Source organism: Ornithodoros turicata, chromosome 5, assembly GCF_037126465.1.
Source record: "Ornithodoros turicata isolate Travis chromosome 5, ASM3712646v1, whole genome shotgun sequence".
Lineage (NCBI taxonomy): Eukaryota > Metazoa > Arthropoda > Arachnida > Ixodida > Argasidae > Ornithodoros > Ornithodoros turicata.
In genome coordinates this window covers 36,997,687-37,022,915 of record NC_088205.1, presented here as the reverse complement: position 1 = coordinate 37,022,915, position 25,229 = coordinate 36,997,687, and the positions used below count along the sequence as shown (strand labels likewise).

Below are 25,229 nucleotides of genomic sequence, written 5' to 3'. Positions count from 1 at the left end.
ACCCGTGACAATATTGCGGCTTTCCTCCGCAAGCTCCACCCGGTGGCACGCAGAAGAGAGATCAAATTTTGAGAAGTGGCGGGCACCAGCAAGACTGTGGAACAGGTCATCCAAGTGAGGAAGTGGGTGCCTGTTCACTACAATGGCTTCGTTCGGTTTCCGGAGGTCGACACGAAGACAGAGTTTCCCGGTTTTCTTCCAGACAACTACTATTGGGGAAACCAACTCAGAAGCATCAATCCTTTCGATGATGTCCGCTTGCTCCAGTTTGTGAAGCTCAGCTGTGACCTTTTCTCGAACCTCCAGTGGAAGTCGTCGTAACTTCTGCTGAATGGGCTGAGCAGACTGCCTGACTAACTATGTGAGAATCCTTTAGCAAAGCCCAGACCGTTGACAAACAGTAACGGGAACTGATGAGCGAAGTCGGATCTGCTGCTTTCCTCGGCGTTAGCAACCTCGTAGCAGCGGCCTCTCGCAGCATGTAGGGTAACATCCAAAGCCTGTAAGATGTCCATGCCGATGATGGCCGTACCAGCCTTCGTCACGTAGAAGGAGCACGGAGCAGAACGACTGCCGAACGTAACGGGGGCGTCGAACACGCCCTTAATCGGAATGGCAGTCCGGGTGTAACTGAACAGAGGGGTGTCCGCTAGTCGGAGTGGGTACTCCAAAAAATGCTGCTCGTAGAGCTGGGACGGTAAAAGGGAGACAGAAGAACCGGTATCTGCCAGGAGTCGCAGAGGTATACCATGCACTTGGATTTCGCAGAACACGGAATTCTCCGTAGGCGAGACCATCGGGACTGCACTGTCCACGCAGTGAACACGCTTGGTATCCGTAGGGTATCCTTGGCACACAGATGCGAAGTGTCCTTTCTTGCTACATTTCCTGCACACCTTGTCCCGAGCCGGACAAGGACAACAGCAGAAGCACTTGCTTCCACCGCCTAAATTTGCTTTCTTCTGTTGCCTGATGGCAGCGACTTCGCCGGAGTCAGAAGCGCCACTGTTCAACATAGCAGACTCTCGTAGCGCGTGCTCCACTTGCTTGGCGATAAGCAATGCAGAATTTAACGTGAGCTCCGGTTCTAGCAGAAGGCGTTCTCGAACTTCCTTTCTTGACGTTTTCTCGACGAGCTGGTCGTCTATGAGTTCGTCAGTCAAGCTGCCGAAGTTGCAAGAAGCTGCGAGGTCTCTCAGCATAGCGACGTAATCTTCGATTCTCTCGTCCGGAAACTGTGCGCAGGACCTGAGCGTGAACCTTTCCACGGTCCTATTGACGGCTGCGATGAACCTCTTCCGTAGCTTAGCAACAGCAGCAACGTAGGGGTCATCGATACGTCGTGGATCTGGGACTGGCGAAGTTTCCTCGTCCGTCAGGGTAGGAGCAGAACTGGTAGCTGGAACAGTAGCCGTTCGTGCTGGACGTCTGGTAAAGGGTGGAATTGCTTCTTGCCTTCCGCTCCTAAGCAATTCAGAAGGATGGAAACCTTGCGCGCGCTGTCGAATGCACTTCCACCGCAGGCATGCAGGTACGTCTCAAAAAGCATAAACCATTCTTCCCATGGCAGAGACGGCAGCGGAAGGAATGGTGGTGGGGGATGCAAGTTCATTTTCAAAGTCGACTGCGCCAAATATGTTGCATCGCAAGTGACCCGTGTCGTGATCCAGTCAGAACTCAACTTTATTCACGAGCCCAATAAAAAAATACACGTGCCTTTTCGTTGGCAGCTTCGTCTTCTACACTACACAACACTAATCGCTAAAGTTTCAATGATATTGGGAAGGATGTCTGATGTCGGATTCACAAACGCGATCGTAAGTTACGCTAAGATGCGCTAAGACGTCGTAGCCTGCGATGCGCGTACGACGGCGTCGTAAGCGCGATTCACAAAGCTATCGTAGTGGAGAGGGTACCCCTTTGACGAGGAAGAGGAAGTTGCTCGCTTCCTGTCACGTGCAGCTCGGAGAGAAACAGCCAAAGGGTGCGAGACTATGTTTTCGCTATGGTAACGACGACGAAAATTTGTAATCGCACCAATAAGAGTCGTCCCGTTAGAAGAAGACGAAGTTGTTCGTCCCCAAATGTTTTGTTACTGCACGTGCTCTCGGTCTTTCGGTAGCCATAATGGATGCCATGCAATTACAGGCGAAACGGGTTCGATGACACAGCAAATATATTCCCAGTACGTTCGTCTCTGGGAGGGGGTGGGTGAGGGTGTTTTGTAAGCGGTGTGTGGCACCCAGTTTTGCAACTTTTATGGCTTCTTTTGCCTTTCTTGCAGACAATTTGGAGGGGTGTTGGGGGTGTCTTAGCGGGGTGTAGGAGATGTTTGAAAAATCCCTGCGACCCGATTTTACGGAGCACAAAGTTGAAGCATTTGTTGAAGGTTACCAAGCAAAAAAGTGCCTCAGTGTCACTTCGGGGATGGTCTCGAAGGTTCTGTGGCAAAGTGCAACGCGTTGGCGCGTATTACGGAGTCTTTGTTTGCCGTCTCCAAATCCACCGCTGCCAAGTAACGCCGCCATCTTTCTTCGTAAGACTGCTCGGGAGCTCTCGCAGGATTCCGCCGTAAGCTGCGAAGATTTTGCGACGCGCGCCCTTCGTGAATCTACACTTCGTCGTAACTTTCCCGTACGACGGAGATACGACAGACTCCGTCGCACGAACTCGTTGTGAATCCGACCCCAGATTTGCAGCGGTGTGCGATCTCTGTTTGATAAGCTGAATGATATCAGTGCTCTCAGCTGCGGTGTACAATCCTTGTAGTAGATGCAGAGCAACAAAGACATTCGCGGCATCATCGGAGGCAGATGAAGCTCGTGCGACTGCCTTGAGTTTTACCAGAATGACAGTGGCGGTCCGCTTATGGGGTGATGCCTGTATTGCGGGAACTCTCGAACAGCCCACGCTGCACTATAGGTAAGGAGGTTGTAGGCCATTGGTGTCACTTCAGTGTTTCTAATGCGGAACACATTTTGACCGTACGCAGGTCTACTCTCAGGATGCGATACTAGCTGTGCAACCACTGAGGCAAATTTCATATGTAGCACCTGAAATCGGTAGGTTATTCTAAGGTGCATATAGAATGAAAATCGGCAGAGAACGCGCACTATATAGGTGCATTACAGGTCACGTAATTCGACAAGATACCAGGGGAGCTATTCTAGTCAAAGTAAGCTACATGCTTACTTTCTTTGTAAGGAGGTTATCGGTCGCCGAATAAAGAAGGCGTGAACGATGGGAATGTCATTGGGAATGGTTTTCACGCGCTGTTAGCCAATAGTCGAGCATTTGATCGTGGCTCAGTGGTTAGCGTGCTGGCCATGTCACGTCGAGACTGGGAGGTACCCGGGTTCGAATCCCGGTGCCGGCTGTGCTGTTTGGGTTTTTCCTGGGTTTTTCCTCAGACGCTTTCAGACATATGTCGGAACAGTTCCTTTAGAAGTCGGCCCAGGACGCACATTCCCCCAGGGCGTCAGTCGTGACGTTGCCCACCTTTGTGAGGCCGACAACGGCGAGCCCTTTCACCACAACCACCACCAGCCTTGCTGCTGTGTCGGTGTTTTCACGACACGATGATCACTATACCGCCCATACCGCCCTTATGTTGAATTCCAATGGCAGAGTCGGAGCAAATGGCACACTCCGCAGTGGAGCGGCTTGATCTGACCTAGAGCAAGTGATCCGAATCTGCGACTGGAACACGTGCGCCCAACTTGGAGTTTAGCCCTGGCCAATCTTCCTTGGTGGATGGCGGCCAGAGACGGAGGAAGAAGAAGAAGATTGTACTCATGTTCCAATACAACGCCATGTTTTGCAACATCAAGGTTTTCCTAATCTCCTAACGTTGCCCTGGTGATGTCTGACTTATTGCTTTCTTCAAGAAACGAGATTGCTAACGTACGACGCGAAATACTTCTTTTTTAATTCCGTGTTAGCGCCGCGAAGCAACTGTGGCTATGAGCGGCGTATAGACGTGGAGAGATGAAGAGAGGACAGCAGGAAGGAGTGGGGGACAGGGGGGTTAGTATGCGTCCTGGGCCGACTTCAAGGGGAACTGTGCCGACATTCGTCTAGAAAGTCTTCGGAAAACCCAGGGAAAACCTCAGACAGCACAGCCAGTGACAGGATTTGAACCCGTGTCACCTCCCAGTCTCGGCGTGGAAAGCGATCACTCTAACCACTATGCCACGGGAGCTGGTACGCGAAATACTAGTCACGGCGACGACGCGTCGGGAAGCGGAGATGTTGCCGAAGCAGAGACAGGAAATAGGAAGCACGAGCGACAAGTGACACGTCACGTAGAGTTGCGGTTGAATCTGCCTATTTTGGCGGAGCTGTCTGGGTTGCTCCCTGCAGCGACCTTGGCTCGAATGCCGCTCCGAAGCTCCCATTGGAAGACTCCAGAACTGTTCCCAATCTGCCAATTGAACAGACTTGCTCTCAGCGGAGCAACAAAACTTGCTCTGGAAACGATCCGGATCTGCCATTGGAATTCAACATGATTTTCTCGCCAGAAAAGGAAGACTACAACTTGAAAGAGAAGGTTGGAGGAATGCGGAGAAAAGTGGTCATGACTACTTAGTAGTAGGGACCTAGGTCCAACAACGACGTCATTTTTCTAATCCAATTCTAGGAATTCCTGTTCTAATCCAATTCTAAGCCAAAATCCACTTGTAAGCCAACAAAATCCAATTCAAAGCCAACCCCATCCAGTTGGAATCCAACACAAGCCAAATCGAAAGCCATCTGATTGGTCGCCATTAGCTCCGCCCACTTCACGTTGATTGGCCCACGCTAAGCCTACTGATCGTCGATTGGTTGCCGTAGTTCCGCTCCTTTATGCTAATTAGTCGGCTCAGCTCCGCCCACTTGACGCTGATTGGCCCATGGTAAGCCTACTGAGCGTTGATTCGTTTACCGTAGCTCCACCCCTTTATGCTAACTACTTGGCTCCTCCCACTTCACGTTGATTGGGCACGCTAAACCTACTGATCCTTGATTGGTTCATCATAGCGCTGCCCCTTTATGCTAATTACTTGGCTCCGCCCACTTTACGCTGATTGGCGCACGCTGAGCCTCTATGCTAATTAGCCAGCTCCGCTGATTGGTCCGCGCTAAGCCTACTCACCCCGATTGCTCCTCTTCTCCACAGACTTCTAAGCCCCACCAAAGCCCACCCGCGCCATAATGGCTAGCGGGTCCTGATTGGCCTACTGAACATAGCCTTCACCAGCGCCCGCCAGATGGTGCGCGGATCGCTCAGCGGTGGCTTCAGATGGTTCTAACCCAGTCGGGTGTCTCTATCTCAGACAGCTCTACGAGAACTGACAGACAGGGGAAAAAAATACCTTTCACCGTTTATTGAGTACATGTTTGAGGAAAAGCATGGCGGTCTTGGAGAGGTTGATTCCTTTGATGCTGGGCGTGGTTCCACGGAAGTGACGGATCATGTAGACGTCTCCTGGACAGCGGCTGAGAAAAATTTCGTCCTCCGTGAGTTGACACTTCCACGTGCACTGGATATCTTCGTAGCTGTCGCTCACGTCCAGCGAGTGAAGGCACGCGCGCAGTGATTCAGTAGCGTTCCTGTTCAAGTTAATGCCGGACCGCATAGGTACCACGTGCCACTCTCTGATGGCCAAGATGTCGCCGGGGCATTCGTGCGCGTACGTGTGCTTATCCTTGTGTGCTTGATGCTCGCAGTACAGTTGCCAACGTCAAGCGCCAGTGCGCACGAGACGAGCGAGAAGAGAAGGAGGTGCCACATCCTTCCAGTGACGCAGGTCAAATGAGGCTACTCCTACTCATCCTCTGCATTATCTGTGCGGCGGGGGAAAAACGCCGGGTGAAATCCCGCTATCTACGTCATCCACTCGAGCTTATCATATTCGCAGCTTCCGCACGAGTAGGAGTCCACGTCATTATAGAGGTACCGTTTGTCGTCGTACGCCGTCAGACTTCTTTTCACATTTCTGATGGTGTACATGCACTGTTTCTTTCACACTTCATGCGACATTCCATTCTGCGACGCCTAGTGACACCCCTGGCTTCCCGCCAACGGACAACCGACATTCTTCCCCCCTCTATGTTGAACAGAGTTGATCCCACGCTCGCTTTCTGCATGCCACGAAACACCTCTCGTCAAGATGCTGCATTAATCCACCGAATGCGCCTCGATGTGGCCTTTACAGCTCAGTGGCGTTACCGCCTGAGACAAGTTGACTCTCGCACCTGCTGCCACTGTGGTGCCCTTGAGGATCTGGAGCACATTCTTCTTCATTGCCCTCACTACGAACCTTCCCGAACCACACTCTCCGAGTCTCTTCGTCAGCTGGACTCTCGCCCTTTCTCCCTATCGAAATTGCTTGGTCCCTGGCCCAATCCAGCCCAGCAACGCTCTGCGCTCAAAGCTCTTCTGAAATTTCTGGACACCATCGGACAACGATCGTTATTGTGAAGGGGCTCGTTATTTTATTCCCCCCATTCCATCCAGCAATGGGGTAGAGTATCGCCTGTGGCGATGAAACTCCCCACTCTCCATGGTCGAAAATAAAGTTGTTGTTGTTGTTTCTTTCCCACTATTGACACCTGTTCATGCGATACGCTGGCGTGCTTGAATAGGGTATCGCGGTGCGTATCATGGAGGAGGTGTTTGCGCACAATGTTCTTTTTGACATCTTTAGCTCTTGCAATTTGTTTTCCCCCGGCTAATTTGATGGAATACATTTTGGCTTTCAAGCATATTACTTTCTCAATGGGTATGCTACGCGTTTCACTTTTGAACGCGCCAAGCCTACCGCGATTCCTCTCGCTCTACAGTGGATGATCACGATCGAAGGAAGACAAGTCTAAATGGTCGTCGACGATCGCGCGTAACTGATCTTCGTAGTCCTTGCAGAATAGGCCGGGGATCAGAGAATCCGTGTCAAAGTAGCAGGTAATCACTGGACAAGTGAGCTTACTCAGTAGGGTTTCATAGTAGAACGAGTACATTGTTAACTTACTCAGTTCTAAAATCGTGAAGCCAATCTGCAGGGGGAAATCGCATCGCGCTTTTCTTTCGCGCATTTCGTACATGACGCAATCGGGGGACAAAATTTTCATTCGTACGCATTCCGCCCGACTCCCGAGGCGACTCGCCGTCTCCTCATCGAAGGCTACTCGGATGTCCCGCATATTAAATTTATTTAGTAGCGTACGCCCGAAGACCGCATTATTTGAGATTCTATAGAAATTTTTCTCGAACGTCGTGCTCGAGGCGACGCGTCTGGCAACATTGTCCTCGATGTAGGGACGCAGGAATGGTGCCTGACGAAATTTTAAAATTCGGTGAATTTTCGTCACCCGCATGCCCAATCTACAATAGGGCGCCAGCAGCGCGTAATGAACGACGTACTCGACCTTGTCCTTGCACGTGAGCAGCAGCTTTTTGCTGTTCGCCGGCTGATACATTAACTCTTCGAGGAGCCCCCGCTGAAATAGTGAGAGCCATTCCTTCGGGACGACCGCCTTCTCGGGAGCCAGGGGGAAGTACCGCGTCAGCGCGTGGATAGATTTTGGATACTCCAAGTCGCACACGTACACGTATCCCACGTCCGAATCCGTGGGGTGACGCATAAAATCCACGGAGCTAAAATCCTCGACCCATTCGAAATCGCCGACGGGGAGGTGCTTTATCATACTGAATCCGTAAAGATTGTTGCAATCTATGTACGATATGGTACACCTCCTCTTTATCGGGATCGTAGCCACTGCACGGCGGGTTGTTAGCCCGTAAATGACGCCTGCTCGCCTGACAGAGGCCACCTCTAACACCCGATTCGATGGTCCGATACATGTCCTCGTCGATGATCAGTTCCAATTTTGCCCGCGTGTATTTTAGAGCGCATTGCCACGAATAGGATGCCAGAGAAACGCAATGAAGCAATTCCAAACCGCGCGCGTCGTAGCACAGGCGTCGGAAGTGCTGCATTACGTCAGCATGTAACAGGGCATCCGTTTTCAGGTACAATGCACTATAATCCCTCAGATTCGAGCATCCAAAACGTTCAAATACGTGCTGCGCGTACTGATAGTCTTCGTCGCTTATATCCTCCCCCGTCAGATCGTTTCGGAAGGCGGATTTTGCCGGCAGATCCAATTCGTCGTAGACCGCGAACGAGCTAACGTGGCTGTACGGGAATACACCTTCACGAAGCAAAATTTCGTAGTCGTCTCCAAATACCTGCTTCAGGCATTGGAACGCCTCTGCGCCCCCCATGGAATTGACGGTTTCCACGAGCTCTCCCAGCGACGAATTTAGGTACTGCATGGTATCTCTGAATAGGAAGGTGCCAATTTCGAACGATCAGATTTTTTCCATGGAACTGGCCACGATGAAGGGAGCTCGCTTCCACTCGAGAAGGTGAAATTCCCGCAACAGCCCGGCCAAATCGTAGGCCAGATTGTGCACCATGATGGGCAGTTTTTCCCGCGTCGTGCACGCCACGTTACAGGGGTTGCACAGCGTCGCGATGTAATTTGTCTCGCCGGCAGTACAACGCTTGGAATGGTCATGGTGCCGGACACGGGGTATATCTTGCACGAACTCCCGCCCGCAGTACGCGCAGTGGGTGGCAGCTCTGTGCCGAGCTCGTTCCTCATCATTCAGCACCATCTCGGCGGGGCAGGTGTTCAGGGCGATCATCTCGTCCTGCATGTCCATCAAAGCTCTGACGCACTGCCTCGCGGAATCTTCACTGTGGTGCGTCCTGATGCGCATCACCTTCGAGTCGTGAGTGCGCACGAGCACGGCGCAGAAGCTCGAGGTGACGTGACGCTGCATGCCAACACCACTGGGCGCGAGTACGCTCTCCGTGTCCAACGCGACGACGTAGTTGTACTGCTGCTTGTACTGTATTTTAGTAAATTCTACAAAGTTTTTGCCCGGTTCGCAAAATTCCAATATGATTTCGTTTACGTCCGCGCACAGGCGACGATGTTTTGCCATGCTCTCTTCCTTGTTGAAAGAGCGCGTGCAACGCTCGCATACGAAACGCTTATTTTTCCTAATCAGTAACCGCTCGAGGGACTTGATTCCAAAAAAATGTTCATCTATAGCCAATAAGTGAATTTTCTTTTCATACTCGAGTTTTGGGGGTCGCGACACGTGCACTCCCTGATCGACGTACTCGTATACGTACACGGATATCTTGTTTTTGTCTTCAAATTCGTCCAGATCAGAGTAGGAAACGGGGAAGCGACTAGGCCACCAGTACTCCGCTGCGTAGTTTTCACATTTTTTCCACGAATTCCTTTCCTGTGGGTGTAGGAGGGCGAGCGTATTGTATTTAAAACACTCACCCTCCTTACGTGCCGGTAAATGAATATTCGTAAGCACGTTCCTGCGTTTAGCCAAATGATCGGGAAGTGCCCCATTGCATCCGAATTTTTTAGTTTTCACCGCGGAAATACACATTTGAACGTTTTGGACGTCGGTGGACACGAATCCACTCCCTTCCCGCTGATAATTTTCGACGCGCCCCGTGGACTCCTGAATCACGTCCATCAGGGTATTCGCGATGGCTCCGTCGCTGTGGACTTCGCGAGCAAACGCCATAAAGTGGGCTATGTGCGCGGTTATCTCCCCCCGAGTTTCCTTCACCATTAAAACATCCGAACAAATGCAAAACCTAAAGGGTATTCTTTGCGCTCTCAATATATCGAGCATATCGTGAAAGTGACTCATTAAATATTGTCGCAAATCCTCTACTCCCTGATCGTGAACAGATGCCAATAGCATGAATCTTTTGACGATACCTCTAAATGCAGTGTCAGTCTGGAAGAAGGGCAGAAAGGATGTATCCACGTCTGGGTGCGATCGCATCACGTGAGCAAACAGTGTAGGAGGTGCGCCGTCCCGAGAATCGTCGTCCGATTCATCCTCGATATCGTGAGGATCAAAAAAGCAGAACACACACCGAGGCACTGAAAATAAACGGATCCCTAAGAAACGTGCAACAAGTAAAGGGAATAACTTACTTGTGAAGCGACTGAAAGCAGACTGTTCCCCCCCTGAGGCGATCGCGCGGCTTATGAACCAGCATCCACACTACATGCGCCAACACGTCGGGGCTCGCTTGTTTCCACGCAGTCGTAAATCATGTGGCACCTCGAGGATGAGGCCGCGTTGGGGCCATCTGTTTAATATCAGAACTCTATGGTGAGCTTTGTTTTATCACCGTCGAAGAAAATGTTGCGTCAAGGTAATGTAAATAGGTCTTCTCCGAGAAATTGGGTCACCTTGAGGATGAGTCGGCTGCATGTTCCAACACGTTGGGGCCACCTGTTTTACATCAAAATGCACTTCATGGTCAAAATGAGTTTATACTATATAACTCTATGGTGAGCTTTGTTTTATCACCGTCGAAGAAAATGTTGCGTCAAGGTAATGTAAATAGGTCTTCTCCGAGAAATTGGGTCACCTTGAGGATGAGTCGGCTGCATGTTCCAACACGTTGGGGCCTGTAGACAAAGGAGACCAGACCCGATACCACCAGCTGACTTTACTGGAAGTGAACTGAACCGTAGCTCAGCCTACAAGCGAATGACCAAAGCGCGAGACCCCCGCGCCCCCATTCTCCTCTTCGTTCTCAATCTTTAACATCCTCCCCGGGGCCAGGATCCACGCTAGCTTCGAGTAGGTAGAGCCGCTGCGCAGGGCGCACGATATGTCGTTTGTTCGGCAGTCTTAGCGTGAATGCTCTTGCGACGCCGTCTCGACCTGGGTGGCTGGCGGTTACGATTGCCGTTTTCCAGAGGAGCTGTGGTGTTGAGTCATCACCCACGATGACTACATCACCCGCCTTCAACGCTGTTGGGTCACCGCGGGAACTTTCGTGGGCGGAGCGCAGCTGGAGGAGGTACTCTCTCTTCCTCCGCCGCCAAAACATCGCGAGAGCTTGCAGCTGCTCTTCCCTGAGCCTGTGCAGCGTCGTCGTCCCAACCTGCTCCTCTTCTGGGGATGCCGGGAGCTGGATTGATCTGCCGCCGGTTAAGAAGTGCGAGGGCGTAATTGGTGGCGCTTCGTTGGGATCAGAACTCACACCGGTTAGCGGCCTACTATTTATCACCGCTTCAATTTCGTGGAGCAACGTGGTGAGCCCTTCAAAGGTCTGACGCGTTCGTCCAAGTGAGACCTTCAGTGCGCTTTTCATGGTCCGAATCATGCGCTCCCACCACCCGCCCCACCAAGGTGCGTAGGGAACATTGAACTTCCAGGTGATGCGAAGGTTGGCGGCAAAGTTTTGCACATCCTCGGCGGGCAGGAGAGCGAGGATACCGGCGCATCTTTGGAAGGTCCGGGCGTTGTCCGAATAGACTACGGATGGAACGCCGCGCCGCGCGATGAAGCGCCGAAAGGCGAGCAGGAACGAGGAAGCGGTCATGTCGCTAACAAGTTCCAGGTGGACGGCTCGTGTGACGGCGCACGTAAAAAGTGCGACGTAACTCTTTGTGACAGTCGGACCCTGCTTGACATAATGGGGGCCACAGAAATCCACGCCGATGACATGTAATGGTCCGGACTCGGTTATACGATCACGCGGAAGTGGAGCGAATGGAGCGTGCTCTGGTCGAAGCTTCATGCGGCGGCATACGAGGCACCTAGCGACGACACACTTCACTGCCTGACGCCCCTTCAGGATCCAAAAGCGACTGCGCAGGTCAAGTAGCGTCGTCTGGACCCCTGCGTGGCACAAGCGTACGTGTGTGTGCATCACGGTGTGATGCGTGAACAGGTGGGTGTTTGGTAAGATGATAGGATGTTTCAAGCTGTCTGAGTCAAGAAGCTCAGCTAGTCGACCCCCGACACGCAAGATCTGGTCGCTGTCCAGGAAAGGCCGCAGTGCCGCGAGTCGTGAGGAGCGGGGCAGTGGATCGGCACGACGAAGAAGTGCGAGGGTTTCGTGAAAGACTTCCTTTTGGACTTGCCGAATCCAGTATAGCTCCGCTTCGGCGATCTCGGATGCAGTTAACGGGCCGCGGTTGTGTGATTTTCTGGGATGGGCGTTCTTGATGAACCTGGCAACCCATGCAGTGACTCGAAGCATTTGGCTGAGAGTGCCGTAACGATCTAAGCTGAACACAGGCGGAGGACGTACTGCTGACGCAGCGTTGCACATTGATGGTAGAGGAGCGTCCTCAGTGCTCGGTGGTGGCGACGGAGGATGATCGGACCACTCGGAATGCCAGTTATCGCGGTGCTGAGACAACCATGGAGCTCCATGCCACCAGAGAGACTCGTTCTGTAGGCGATGCGCAGAAAGCCGGTGCGGTTCAAACTAGTAAAGATGTCTACTCCCGGCAATTGGACTATATTCAGAGCAGAAATCCCGCGAGTTAGAAGATCTGCTGGGTTGTCCCGGCTCTTACAATGGTGCCATGCGGAGTCTGTTGTCAACCGGCGAATTTCGTTCACACGGTTTTGAACGAAGACGGGTGTCCGGTACTGTGCGCTTGTGATCCAGTGGAGTGCGACGGTGGAGTCTGTCCAGAACTCCGTACGCAGCGGAGAGAGTAGTGGCATCTTTCGTGCATGCGCAGCCAGCCGCGCAGCGATGAAACACGCGAGGAGTTCCAGGCGCGGAAGAGAGACACTCTTGACCGGTGCTACACGTGCCTTGGCAAGGAGAAGGGATGCGGTCCACTGTTCCTGTGGATCGAACGTGCGTAGATAGATTGCAGCTCCATACGCGCGGGGGCTGGCGTCAGCGAACACATGGATCTCGTCGTTGCCGTCCGATGAAGTCGACGACGAAGGCAGAAGGCGCGGCAGACGTATCGAGTTTAAGTGCGGTAGCTCGGAACACCAGTCCGCCCACTGCATGAGGTGCGGGGCTTGCAATGCATCATCCCATCCTTGATCGCGTGCCCATAACGACTGGAAGACTAAGCGGGCTCGTATTGTGAACGGTGAGAGATATCCGAGTGGATCGAATATCCGCGCCACGCCGTGAAGAATGGTGCGCTTCGTGATGGGCTGGTTGGCGAGATAGGACGAGATGCCATTCATAGTGAAAGTAACTTCGTCGGTGGAACGATGCCAGTGCAACCCGAGGACCTTCACCGTCTCCTGACTGCTCACTGTATCGTACGCGACGCCGTCTTGGCAGAATTGACGGCTGAGGGTCGGCGAGTTGGAACACCACTTGCGGAGGTCCATGCCAGCTTCTTGCAGCATCGTGACTGCCTCACGATAAATCTGAAGCGCGTCTTCTTCTGATGTAGCTCCTACGATGAGGTCGTCCACGTAGAAAGCGTGTCGAAGGCGCTCTGTAGCCGCTGGGTACTTATGTTGTACACTATCGAAGTGGTGACGGAGTGTGGCGGCTAGGAGAAACGGACTAGATGCGGCTCCAAATGGGACACGCGTCATTCTCCATTCCTGGATCTGGGGGCATGGGTTTTCTGGACATGGAAGGTCTTCTGGCCACAGAAAACGCAATGCGTCGCGGTCTTCGGGACGAATTAAGATCTGCAGGTACGCTTTCCGGATATCCGCAGTGAGAATGATAGGATAACAACGGAAGGACACCAACTGAAGCAGTAAGTCTGCGTTGATGTTGGGCCCCTTCTGCAGTACTTGGTATAACGATGGGGCACCGCTGACGTGTGACGAAGCGTCGAATACCACGCGAACCTTTGTTGTCACTGCTTCCTTCCGGATTACAGCATGGTGAGGAAGATAGTAGAGGTTCTCCTGAGGTACCTCCGGGGCTTTCTCTGCGTGGCCTTCGAGGAAATATTTGGAAATCGTGTCGTGGTACTGCTTTAGGAGATCCGGATGGTCTCGAAGACGCCGAAGCTGCGAGAGTAGTCTCGTCTGCGCGATGCAGCGATTATCAGCTAAGACTCCACAGCAAGAGGGCTTGATGAGGAGTGGTACCTGGTACCGGTCTCCCTGAAACGTGACATAATCTTCGAACTGTTGTTGCGCTGGGTGACTGAGTTTTCCCGTCGACAAGGTCAGTGATTCCAAGGGTGTCCAGCTTCCACATCTCAGCTGGGTCGAGGTCACAGGATTCTATTGGCCCGCACGCAAGCGAGAGTGCCGTTACTACTGTAGACGGAGCAGATGTGGAGTGAGGATAGGATCCGTGAATCACCCATCCGAGACAGGTTTCCACAGCTGTTAGATCCGGTCGGAGACGTCGAATGCTGCCGGTTACCATCGTCCAGTAAACGTCCGACCAAATCAGAATGCTGATGACCGCATCGACGGGGTCTGCGGGAGACGATGCATCGGCGATGTCCAGACCCAGGTCGTGCATCTCATTCAAGAGTGTTGCGTCCAAGGAGTGATTGGTAACCGCACAGACCTCAGGAACTTCTAGTGCCTCGAAAGTAATTGTTTCTGGATTGTACTGGCTCCTGAGCGTCAAGGTCACCCTCCGACAATGGTACGTTGTTGGAGTCTTGCTACGCCCAAAGGTGTATACGGTTATGCTCTCCGTGCCAAGAACTGGGCATTGGAGCTGTGTGGCGACGTCTTGACGGATATAGGAACGATGGCTGCCGGTGTGGAAGAGCACCCGAACAAGACTAGTGCCGGTGTTTCCGATGGCGAAAGCTCGAGCAGTTTGCAACAAAACAAACTGAGTTCGTCGGAGGCACGCTGCTGTGGTCACCGGTGAATTGGATGCGCTTGAAATGTCTCGGTGCTCCCGGTTGGGTATCTGGATCTGTATTCCCGGGTCGGGGGTATGGACGGCGTTGACGGCGGCCGGAGAGCGATCAGGACGGCTTGGTTGAATGTCGTGAAGCAGCGAAAGGTGGTGCCCACGACATGTCATGCATGTGAGTGATCTCGACGATCGACATTCCCGCGCTAAATGGTTGCGTTTGCCGCATTTGAAGCAGCAGCGATTGGCCGCGAGAAGCCTTCGCTTCTCAGACGGAGGAAGCGTGGCTTGACATTCCGTTATCCCATGGGCAGTGCTGTTGCATAGCGGGCAACTCCGTGGAGGACTGCTTGTCGGTGTCGATCGTGCGGTTAAGGACAAGGCTGTCGGGGGAGCATCACTGAAGGAGTCTGAAGATTCACGTGCGAGAGGCTTGCGATGGGCGAGGCGGCAGTCTTCTCGACTTTCTATGTGACTACGAAAAAACTTCATTACGTCTTCGACGGCTTTGATCCGTTCTGCGGTAAGGATGTCGCTCGTAACAGACTGTGAGGCAGTGGATCCGGTGGTGGGGCCGGTCGACTCAGCGCGCTCGATCTGCCGTTGCCGAAACTCGACGGCCAGCTCCTCAGGAAGGCAGCGCATCACAACGCGATGCAGTATCACCGCGTAAGTTGATTGGGGAACGCCGAGGTTGTTGAGGCAGCCAGTTCTGAACTTGATTGAGTCGTAGAGATCCCTCAGCTTCTCGACGTCCTTCGCAGCTGCTACAGGATGAAGACTTAAGAGCTTGTCGATGTGTGCGTCCACGAGTGCTGCCTGTCGTCCGAATCTTTGTTGCAGTGTACTGATGGCCGTATCGTAATTGGAATCAGAAATCCCAATCCATTCGATGGCTCGCCTAGCAGGTCCGGACAGATAAGAGAGAAGATATTTAAACTTCTCTATCTTTGGCAGGGCAGCACACTCATGAATCGTTGTCCGGTAGTGGTCCCAAAATCCCTGCCAATCATCCACCTTGCCTGAGAATGCCGGCACGTGCAACTTGGGAAGAACGACGGACCGAACCGTGGCTGACTGGTGGCTACCGGCGGCTATTGAAGGTGCAGTTTGCGGCCGTTGATCGGAGAGAGCTGTGGGAGCAACCGCAGAGCTTCGTATGAGGCGTTGGGCCTTGGAAACCGCGAGGCAGATGTCGTCCTGATACCGACTGGCCGCTGTGAAATCTTCCTCGAACTGCTCGTCGCTTATTCCTGCTTGAACGGTTGTGTCGAGATCCTTGAGCTCCCTAGACTTCTGCTCAAGGAGACGCGCCGTATCTTCCACTTCGGGGAGCGAGGGCTCATCACTACTGGAGAGGGCTTCGAGCCGATGAATGAGCCTCGTAACGGCGGCGCGGACGATGCCTCGGGCCTTCTGGTCTCGATTCATGGCTGGATCGACGATGATATCCGGCTCGACGGACCAAAAATAATGTAGACAAAGGAGACCAGACCCGATACCACCAGCTGACTTTACTAGAAGTGAACTGAACCGTAGCTCAGCCTACAAGCGAATGACCAAAGCGCGAGACCCCCGCGCCCCCATTCTCCTTGTCGTTCTCAATCTTTAACAGGGCCACCTGTTTTATATCAAAATGCACTTCATGGTCAAAATGAGTTTATACTATATAACTCTATGGTGAGCTTTGTTTTATCACCGTCGAAGAAAATGTTGCGTCAAGGTAATGTAAATAGGTCTTCTTCGAGAAATTGGGTCACCTTGAGACAAGCCCCAACACGACCGTGCCATCTGATTAATATCAAAAACGCACTTCCACCCATCGTGGTGGGCCCTAGCAAAAAAATGTTGCGTCAAGGTGATGTAAATAGGCTTTCTCCGAGAAACTGGGTCACCTCGTAAATCATGTGTTCCGAGGCCACGCGTGTTAAAACCAAAAGTAAACTGTCGTGCCTGATGAGACAAGTCTATCTGAAGGAAAATATCCCTATGAGCCCACGTCACTACCTGCTCAGTGCCGAAACAAGCACCAAAAACAAAGGGTTCGCTTATGCAGTTTCCAAGAAGTTCCAAATGTCCTTCGCGCGCGCATCATATATCACATGCTGTTCCTGCGTGATTGTGTAAACAGAATCGCACCACCCTTGCGCTCCTCCAGGGGTGCTTTATATAAAAGTTGCGATATATACAACTCATTTGAGGTCTGTGAAGCGACTTCCGTCGGTCGACTCCCGGTGAAGCACACAACGAGAAAGGTATGTTTCACTATTGTCTTCAAGATGAGGAAAGTTAGGTAATAGTTGTCCTCATTTTCAGTTCATTTGGCGTGCGTAAAAACTTGCGCTGAGAGATATGTCATCTATTTTCGAGAAGCTGGATAAACTAAAGAAACCCGGTGATGGGGACATTCAGAAAATGAGCATTGTTCCGAACAACGAAAAGCTCGACGTGTTGGACTTACGCAAAGTGGATACTATGTACGGGGAGTCCGTGTACGTGGAACTCCTGATGAACAACGATAAACGCGTAAAGGTGTACCTACCTAGTCATTTTAAGCGACTCACAGATGAAGATTTGCAAGAAATGCGAGAATTACCAGATCTGAAACTAGAGAAGAAGGAGAGATTCAGGGATGGTAAAAGAGTCGCATCGCCCGACATCATCTTTACTCACGCGAAGAAGAAGTGACCGCGAGACCAGCGAAAGTCCGCGTCCCATATGTAATCAGCAGTAAAATAAAAATACATGTATTTCTGATTTTAAGAGAAAAAAATGTTGCGTTGTTCTGATGGATTAGGAAGATAGGCTGATATGATGGGAAGCTCTATTGATAGCATGATATGATAGGGAGCTATAGCGCGTATTCATTGACTAAGCAAGTATAGTTTGTGGGGAGCTATAGAGAAGAAAGGACACCACACTTTTTTAAGCGACAAACAACTTTTCTAGCAGCTTTATTGATTTTAGGTCATTAGCGGCGAGATTATCGGAAAACAGGGATACAATGCTCTTCAGTGATTTCCCTTTCGCCAACAATGTCGCCACGATACAACAGTACACACGACACATTGGAGAATAGAGGCTTTGAATACAGACATCATTATATTCGTCGACGGTGAGGCGTTTCAACTCGGGTTCGATGGGTGGCAATCCGAAGGAATCAAAGTAGATGAAGTCATCCCTCATTTTCGCGTACAGAATCCAGTGCTCCCCAGCTTGCTGTCGCCTATCGGTGTTCACCACGATTATACCCGGTCTATCCACACTCTTAATTTTTTACACCCTTTAGGGTGTATTAAGGGTGTAATCCTAAAGTGCGATAACTCACTCCCTTTAGGGTGTAATATAACACCCTTCTCCATTGGCTACACCCTTTAGGGTGTAATCCAAAAGTGCTATAACTCACTCTTTTTAGGGTGTAATTTAACACCCCTGGTAATATTACACCCTTCAAAAAGGTGTTGTTCTTCTGTCAAGTAACACGTGATACTTGAGAGATAGATGCTATAGTTCTCACAAATGCTAGCAGCCAGAAACTGTGAATCCATGCACATGTACGCAGTCCAATAAACGAGGAGTTGAATTACTCATACATAATTCAGTGGAGTGCCTCACTGATAATTACTGTGGACACAAGAAATTTCCACGAGCGCCAAATGCACAACCACTGCAGCATTTGAGAAATGCACCTGAAAAGAAAAGTCCAGACGTAGGTTAAGTATACAGGTTCTTTATTTCATAGTGCTTGAGGTCCAATTGCTACCGCAATTACAATCCTTTGTATTGCTAATGAGGCCAAACTAGACAAACACCACATATCAATACTAGAACCGTAATTACCACCGAGGCTATATATGGCATGAAACTCTTGCTTGCCAGGATACAAAGCACCTGCTCTGTGCATTGCATAACAAAGCTCGGTCTCCCTTAGTTCTGGGGTCTTAAAAGAAACATTCAACAAGAATGATGTAAAGTCTTGCTGAGCAACACTGCTTTAAAACTCCTGACGTTAGTATATCAAAGTGTGCCAAAGCTTAAAGGGACCGAAAAGTGAAAAATAACCCCCATATTTTTGCCCACTGTCGTGCACAACATCGTTGTTTGATAAGATACAGAAAGCATTACTTCTCAATTCGGCATATTTTTTACGTATAAATATTTTGAAGATTGCCGGAACATGGACGGTGCTGCCAGCGAACGGCGAAAAAGAGCAACTTGGGTTTCAGGTCCAGGGGGCCTATTCCGATCTATGTCGGTAGCGCGAACGTGCCGTTCGGGAGCGAGAACACGTGGTATGTGACGCAACGTAACGCTATCGAAGAGAATTTGGTATTCCCTGCGCTCCAAACGCGTCGCCCGTAAGCGACGGTGTCGCTCACGGGAACGACAGCCTCCACCCTGTCGATATGGTGGATGATACTGTCGTTAAGCGGAGCGAGAGCTGCCAAGACTGCTGCAAGTCGCGTGGCTAAACACGATCACGGTTGGCGCCGGTGTTTAGATCGGGCGACAACGGGTTTGTATCAGATGAAACGTCTTTATTGAAACCACTTTGCCACAGAGACAATTCTCCACTATCATACATATCAAACAATACACAAAGGTCTGCCTAAAGCTTACATTTCTCCACTTGTTACCTGTTCTGACAGCTCCTTCTCTGGGAATTTAATACATATAGCGACTGATTCTGATTGCGTGTAGGTCGTCAGCAAAATGTCCGTGACTAAACTGCGGTGCTCTGTCACGAACAGCAACACAATTTCATATTATTCGTGCGTTGAGCGATAAGCGCGAGACTTCTCCATCGTCAACCACTGATCTCTATGTATAAAGGCTGGATCGCGTATGGGAGAGGGGCTCGTGGGAGAGAGGTACGCATTCGGGCCGCCATGTTGGTGGGCCCTAAAAGGCTGTGTGTGCCCATTGGAAACAATGGGAGGCAACAGAGATTGTGAGTATTTATTGCGCTACAGGCGCTGATCATTGTTTGTCGTCACGCGATTTTGTAAGGTGCCAGTATACTGATGTATCCTAACAGTGTTTCGCAGGTGCCCTGCTTTTCGATTTTTAATAACGTTATGTTTTGCATTCCGAAACTAGACTGTCACTGCAGTGCAGCGCTGGGAATTGTACTACAGCACGTTTCCCAGCCAATATTTCAATGAGAAACGATGTGAGGTTAACAACAACCATGTATATAATATCCTGTGCTGCGTTCTGGACAAAAATTTTTCCGTCACGAACGGTCCGGGAAAAGATATACTCGCATGACAGAAAGATATCGTTCTGTAGACTCTCAGCCGTTGTTTTAGCCGTGTATGCGCTTAGTATGATTTATATCAAGCATCGCCGCAGAAAGAGTCTTTTAGTGAACGACATTGGTGCCATGCCTCGCACATATGGACACACCGCCAAGCAGCTCAAATAATTACTTCACGCAATTCGTTCGCGCTCGTTAGAACAGTTAGTCAGGTAGTGATGTAAGCTTAATCAATTAACTTACTTAGGAAGTGGTGACACCTGCTTGAAACACAGGACTTATCTCTTCTTGAAGTACAGCCCTTCTATGTTTGTTTGTTGCTTCCTTCATTTGTTCTGTCGTATTTGCAGGCGCGGTTGTGCCAAACTGAATGTCCATCCAGCACTGGCTTTGTCATGCTTGTTATGTGGAGCACGTTACAAAAAATGCAGCTCCACATCTGAAACACCAATCAGTATCATCGTCATCTAAAAGGGGCACCGTTGTGAGACCAGACACGCTTTCTGGAGATCTTCTATGGCACTTTCCGCAGTTTGCACAATTTTCTTCAGCATCGAAGTCTCTCATAGGAACCACTTTCATTAACGACTCCCATCTTACCCTTTGATGTGCAGGGGCCCTCTTGCACTACACACGTATGGTCTGCAAATTGCAACAGAACGATTTGGAGCTTGAAACAGTTGTGCTTTTGTCATTTTGGACCTCGTGTATCCTGTCTGTAAAGTCTAACACGATATGCTTTTGTAAAGAAGATCACTGATGATGAGTAAAGAGAGTATACATTTTTCAAGTTCAACATTTATTTCTTGCACTTATGCATTTCAGGATACAATGAACGTGCAGGAAGGTCGCAAAAGACTACATTTATTGTTTTGTGACCTTCCTACAATGACAATATATATTTTAGGGATGACAATGGACAAGTACACTCTCTAAATTTGTAGCACTCAATTTTAGGTTGGAATGAGCAAAGAATAGCAACTTCCCTCCTGATATTTTCTCATATACGCTGAATTTTAAATTTAATGTGATCAACGGTAGATGTAAACATCATCAGTACCAGAGAAATGCATCCTCAATAAATAAATTTCTTCTTATAGCATATATGTGCATGCCTATTAACTGAAACGATTATCACAGTTCCCTGACATGTTTTAATTTCTGAGAGTGTACTGTAGAGGCTGCTTAGATCTACAACAGTTCACACAAGGTATTATATACTGTGAATGCCTTTAAAAATCCCATGTGACACATATGCTTTTACTTTCTGGAGGTGCTGTGGTAGTCAAAGTTTGTGGGCATTACGCAGGTTAAGCACCCATTTCTTGAGTATGTCGAGGCAGCTGTGAAGTAACCTGTATTGATGATTATTCCAGTTTTTATGGTGCATCGACAACAAAGGCAATAATACATCAGAACATTGGTTTGGGTGCAACCAGTTAAAAATGAATGTTGTTTAATAAATGCATTGGACAAATGTTAAAACATCAGTTTAAAACATGGCTTACAATCCCTGTATCTTCTAAAAATTGAAAATATTAAAACCTATTCTAAAAAGAATATGGGGAACTCTTCTAAAAATAATTATAATTATTATATTGCTGGGTGAAGGAGCCTAAGGTGTGTTTCTGATGTCAACATGTATGAAAATGTGCAAATTTGAGAGAGGCTAACCACAGTGCGTGCACTGAGGTGGTTCCTTCCTGTAAAGTAGAAACCAGTGGATGAGGAACTTGATACTTATCTGTACACCCAGTCGTATCACACTGCACAGATTATTCACTGGGTAGTCCACATGACGAAACCTGTATTGACGAGACACCACTTTTGCCTTAAAAACTGCTACAAATAGCACGGCATGCTACAAATTATTATTATCGTAACAAGCTGACGGTACAGGTGAGACACAAGGCGTTATCCAAGTCGCGCCACACCACCGTCACGTAGCATTCTGTGTCACCAAGGCAGAAAACAATACCAATACATGAAAAAATGTGACAATCTTGGTCTAATTACGACGTAATACCGAACTTGTGCGCGAAGGTAATTCAAAGAAATGAATGTGGCACTTACTTCCGCAGAGAACACGGTGTACCATGCTAGCAATGCATGCAAAAAAGCGCTCGAGTGCTCGCACATATATTGATGACAACACTACCAGTGTACTATAACATGTTCTTTCAAGCACATTATGCACTCAAACTGTATTTGCCACCAGGTAACATGCAAGTGTGCTCGATTGAACCTCGGAAGAGCGATCAAGCAACCTGCATCCAGTGCTCGTTTTGAACAAAAAAACACTTCATAATGGTCAACTAAATATACAGAATGGACGCCTATTTATTCCTTGATAAAGAATTACTCACCTGTAGAAATTTAGGCCCTGTATCCTTGCCAGTACGGTTGGTACGACCGTAATTGCAAGAAGTTGCCATGATCGCTGCGGCGACTGTTGTGGGTACAGTAAGATGGCGGCCGGTTTCCTCACGCTCGCGCTCCCCATCCGCGATCCAGCCTTTTACAATCGAGATCAGTGTCGTCAACGCGTCGTCGTCGTCGTCGTCTGCTTCCAAAATAAGGCATTCCGCGTGATTCTCCTCCTGCTACACTATTGGCTCAGAGTGCGACGTCTCGTTCCCAGAAGTCTTAACCTCTACCGACAGTCAACAAACCAAGCGCACTGTCGTTAAAAGCTACATGGGAATGCCAAAAGTGGCAGGTGTCGTTCCCGGTGCCCGTTATCGTCTTCTACCGATACTCCTCTATCGACACCGTCGCTGCCGCTCGACAGCGGCTCGGAATAGGGCCCCAGGGATTGGTCAACCCTTACCACGTGAGAGTTAATTTTGTAGAGAACAAAGATGACGATCATTATCTTACAGCTAAACGCCATTTTAAAAATGACGCTCACTTCCACGCTTCCTTTTACGTTAATAAAGCATTCAGCTACTTCGCCGCTACGATCTACGATCCGCCGCGCCATCTGCAAGGCCGTCTGTGTTATCGCGTTTATTGTTTACGTCGTGGGTGGTCGTGTTGGTCGCGCGAAGAGAAGTGAATGACATGTTCGTGGTTGTTGTGTCAATTATTCGAGAGACCTACATATGCCTGGTGTAGTTTTGGTGTTCGGGGATGCAAAAATCATGTTCGTTCACCATCGGCGGCGGGCGTTTTCTACCACAAGAATCAACAGGAGAGTCCGCGAAAGCGAATGTGGTTCGAAACACTCTGGTATTAGATGTAGCAGTCGTGTCGTGTGTGCTGTTCTCATTTTGCTGCCGATGACTACGAAGATGCCGTAGAAGGCGAATTGCGAACACGTCCGAAGCACACTGATGCTCAGTACCCAGTGATTTTGCTTCACCGAGGTGACGAGTTTAACACAACGTCTTAGGTATGTACAGGCGTCACACATGTATAAATTATAATATATCGACGACGTATTCCATTTCACTTATGTTATCCTACTTGTCCCGTACTCAACATTGTCAACATCAACAAATTTAATTTTAGGGTCCTTCCAGTGTTGAAGTGGCGCAAGACTGCTTCGTGTGTGTGTGATCCAGGCACTCAAGTTGACATGACAGAAATAGCTGAAAGCAGGTATGCAAAGTTCACAGATGGAAGCACTAGATTTGTTACGTGTTGCACACTTTGTGACATCTTTTTTTAGTATTTGGACAGGTGCAGAACATTAGTATGACGTCAACAACGGGAGAAGAAACCGATCAGAACTACTAGCTTGTTTGAAGGGTACAATAATACTTCCTGTTGAGATGTAGTTATGACTTTATGACTAAGGAACGCTAATTAATTTTCTAGAGATGCATCCTCTACACTTGAATGCCCAGTGAAACAGCAAACGTTCGTTGTCTTTGAAGCCCCACTACTGGAATTGTTCAATCTGTGTCAGAGCTGCAGTAAGCCATGCAAGGTTACCATATCATATTGGTCCTAAATTTGCAGAGTTCCCTTATCTAGGACGCAACTGTCATTTCTCTTTATTGCTTTTCCGATTCACCTTCTCAGAGATTAATGTGGTTCACCATACACTGGATGGCACTGCCTTTCTCTATACTCATGCTTTCGGTTTCTTGTTCTGTTGAATACATCTTCACTTGAGTTTGCAGCCATCACGCTGTCTATTGTGTTTGCCCCTCATCAATATTAATGTGCTGTAACGGTATAGCACATCAACATGCTAACAACCTACCAAACAACCTTGCCTAGTCCTACTTTTGGATGGAAACTACACGATGTGGTAACATCCACATATATATCATGTTTTTAGTCGACGGAGATTTGCTGTTTTTGTACAACCTTCATTGTACATTTCTTTTGTCTCACTTAGCATGCCTGAAGAAATGTTCTGATCTTCATCAAGATGACTGGTCATTGTTCGATCTGCAGCATTATTGTTCCTGTAATCTTTTCACCAACAGAGAATACAAAAGTGAACAAATGGTAAAATATAACAAGCTTGTTAAATTCAAAAGGGAAAGACAAAACTGTTTATACTTCTCTTGTTTATTTTGTTGCAGGTTTTACAACTCTATCAAGTATGTCAAAACATCAGAGGGCAGGAAGTCCTATTCTGTTTCCTAAATCCCTGGACAATAAAAAAGAAAGATATAGTTTGAGTTGTGACAAAATGATGCTTCTGCTCTTATATTATATTTCAATTAAATGTTACGATGCATTTGTAGTGCACACTGAAGCCAGTTTCAATTTGCAGGGCTGTCAAAAGTACTTTACAAAAGAACATCTCAATTACTGTAACAGAGAACTTATGCAATAAATTATTTAGCCATTTTGGAGTACTATGCACACCAGTGGTGCATGGTTAACTTTGAACCCAGATCAAGGGTTAATAATACTTGAAGTCAGCCCTCAAGTCCTTCTTTACAAATGTTAGTTGGTGACGTGATAATGAATCAGTTATAAGTACTCCGTTTAGCAAAACAGAGTTAATTAAGTGTTAAATCCCAATCTTGGTTCAATTATTAGTTGACATTTGGAAACGTGGTCACTAAGAAGTATACTAAAAGGTTATGAACACAGTTCAGCTGAATGACACTGACGAAAATTATCTTACTTACTCCTCACATATACAATTGAGACGTGAGTATAACCTACAAATACATCTATGCCCACAGGTTATTTAACGCTCCAGAAACAAACTAGTAATTATAATATGCTATGACAGCAAAGAAAAAGCAATGACAAAAACTTGCAGCAAACAATAAATGAAAATATGCTGACAACATTTCTACAGGTCAGCGTACTGATAGGAAAGCATCCCT

At 49.0% G+C, this 25,229-nt stretch overlaps 2 protein-coding genes and 1 long non-coding RNA gene across 3 annotated transcripts; all 3 read right to left on the bottom strand.

Annotated features, from left to right (window-relative positions):
• Positions 1 to 10,637: 10,637 nt before the first annotated feature.
• On the bottom strand, positions 10,638 to 12,095 carry LOC135395724 (uncharacterized). The gene has a single exon (XM_064626818.1). The coding sequence runs from the start codon at positions 12,093 to 12,095 to the stop codon at positions 10,638 to 10,640; it is 1,458 nt and encodes a 485-aa protein (XP_064482888.1).
• A 23-nt stretch (positions 12,096 to 12,118) lies between these two features.
• On the bottom strand, positions 12,119 to 16,097 carry LOC135395723 (uncharacterized). Its single transcript, XM_064626817.1, has 2 exons — positions 14,106 to 16,097; positions 12,119 to 14,047 (listed from the first exon to the last, which is right to left on the bottom strand). Exons 1-2 carry the CDS (start codon positions 16,095 to 16,097, stop codon positions 12,119 to 12,121), a joined length of 3,921 nt encoding a protein of 1,306 aa, XP_064482887.1.
• Positions 16,098 to 21,057: 4,960 nt separating this feature from the next.
• Positions 21,058 to 22,456, bottom strand: LOC135395531 (uncharacterized). The gene is made up of 2 exons (XR_010423148.1): positions 22,293 to 22,456; positions 21,058 to 21,731 (listed from the first exon to the last, which is right to left on the bottom strand). It is a non-coding gene; the product is annotated as an uncharacterized LOC135395531 (long non-coding RNA).
• Positions 22,457 to 25,229: the final 2,773 nt, after the last annotated feature.

Coding starts and splice junctions, on each gene's coding strand:
- LOC135395724 (XM_064626818.1), bottom strand. CDS start 12,095: ATGCTTCGAGTCACTGCATGGGTTGCCAGGTTCATCAAGAACGCCCAT.
- LOC135395723 (XM_064626817.1), bottom strand. CDS start 16,097: ATGAATCGAGACCAGAAGGCCCGAGGCATCGTCCGCGCCGCCGTTACG. Junction 14,048..14,105: donor CCACATCTGCTCCGTCTACA/GTAGTAACGGCA, acceptor ACCTCGACCCAG/CTGAGATGTGGAAGCTGGAC.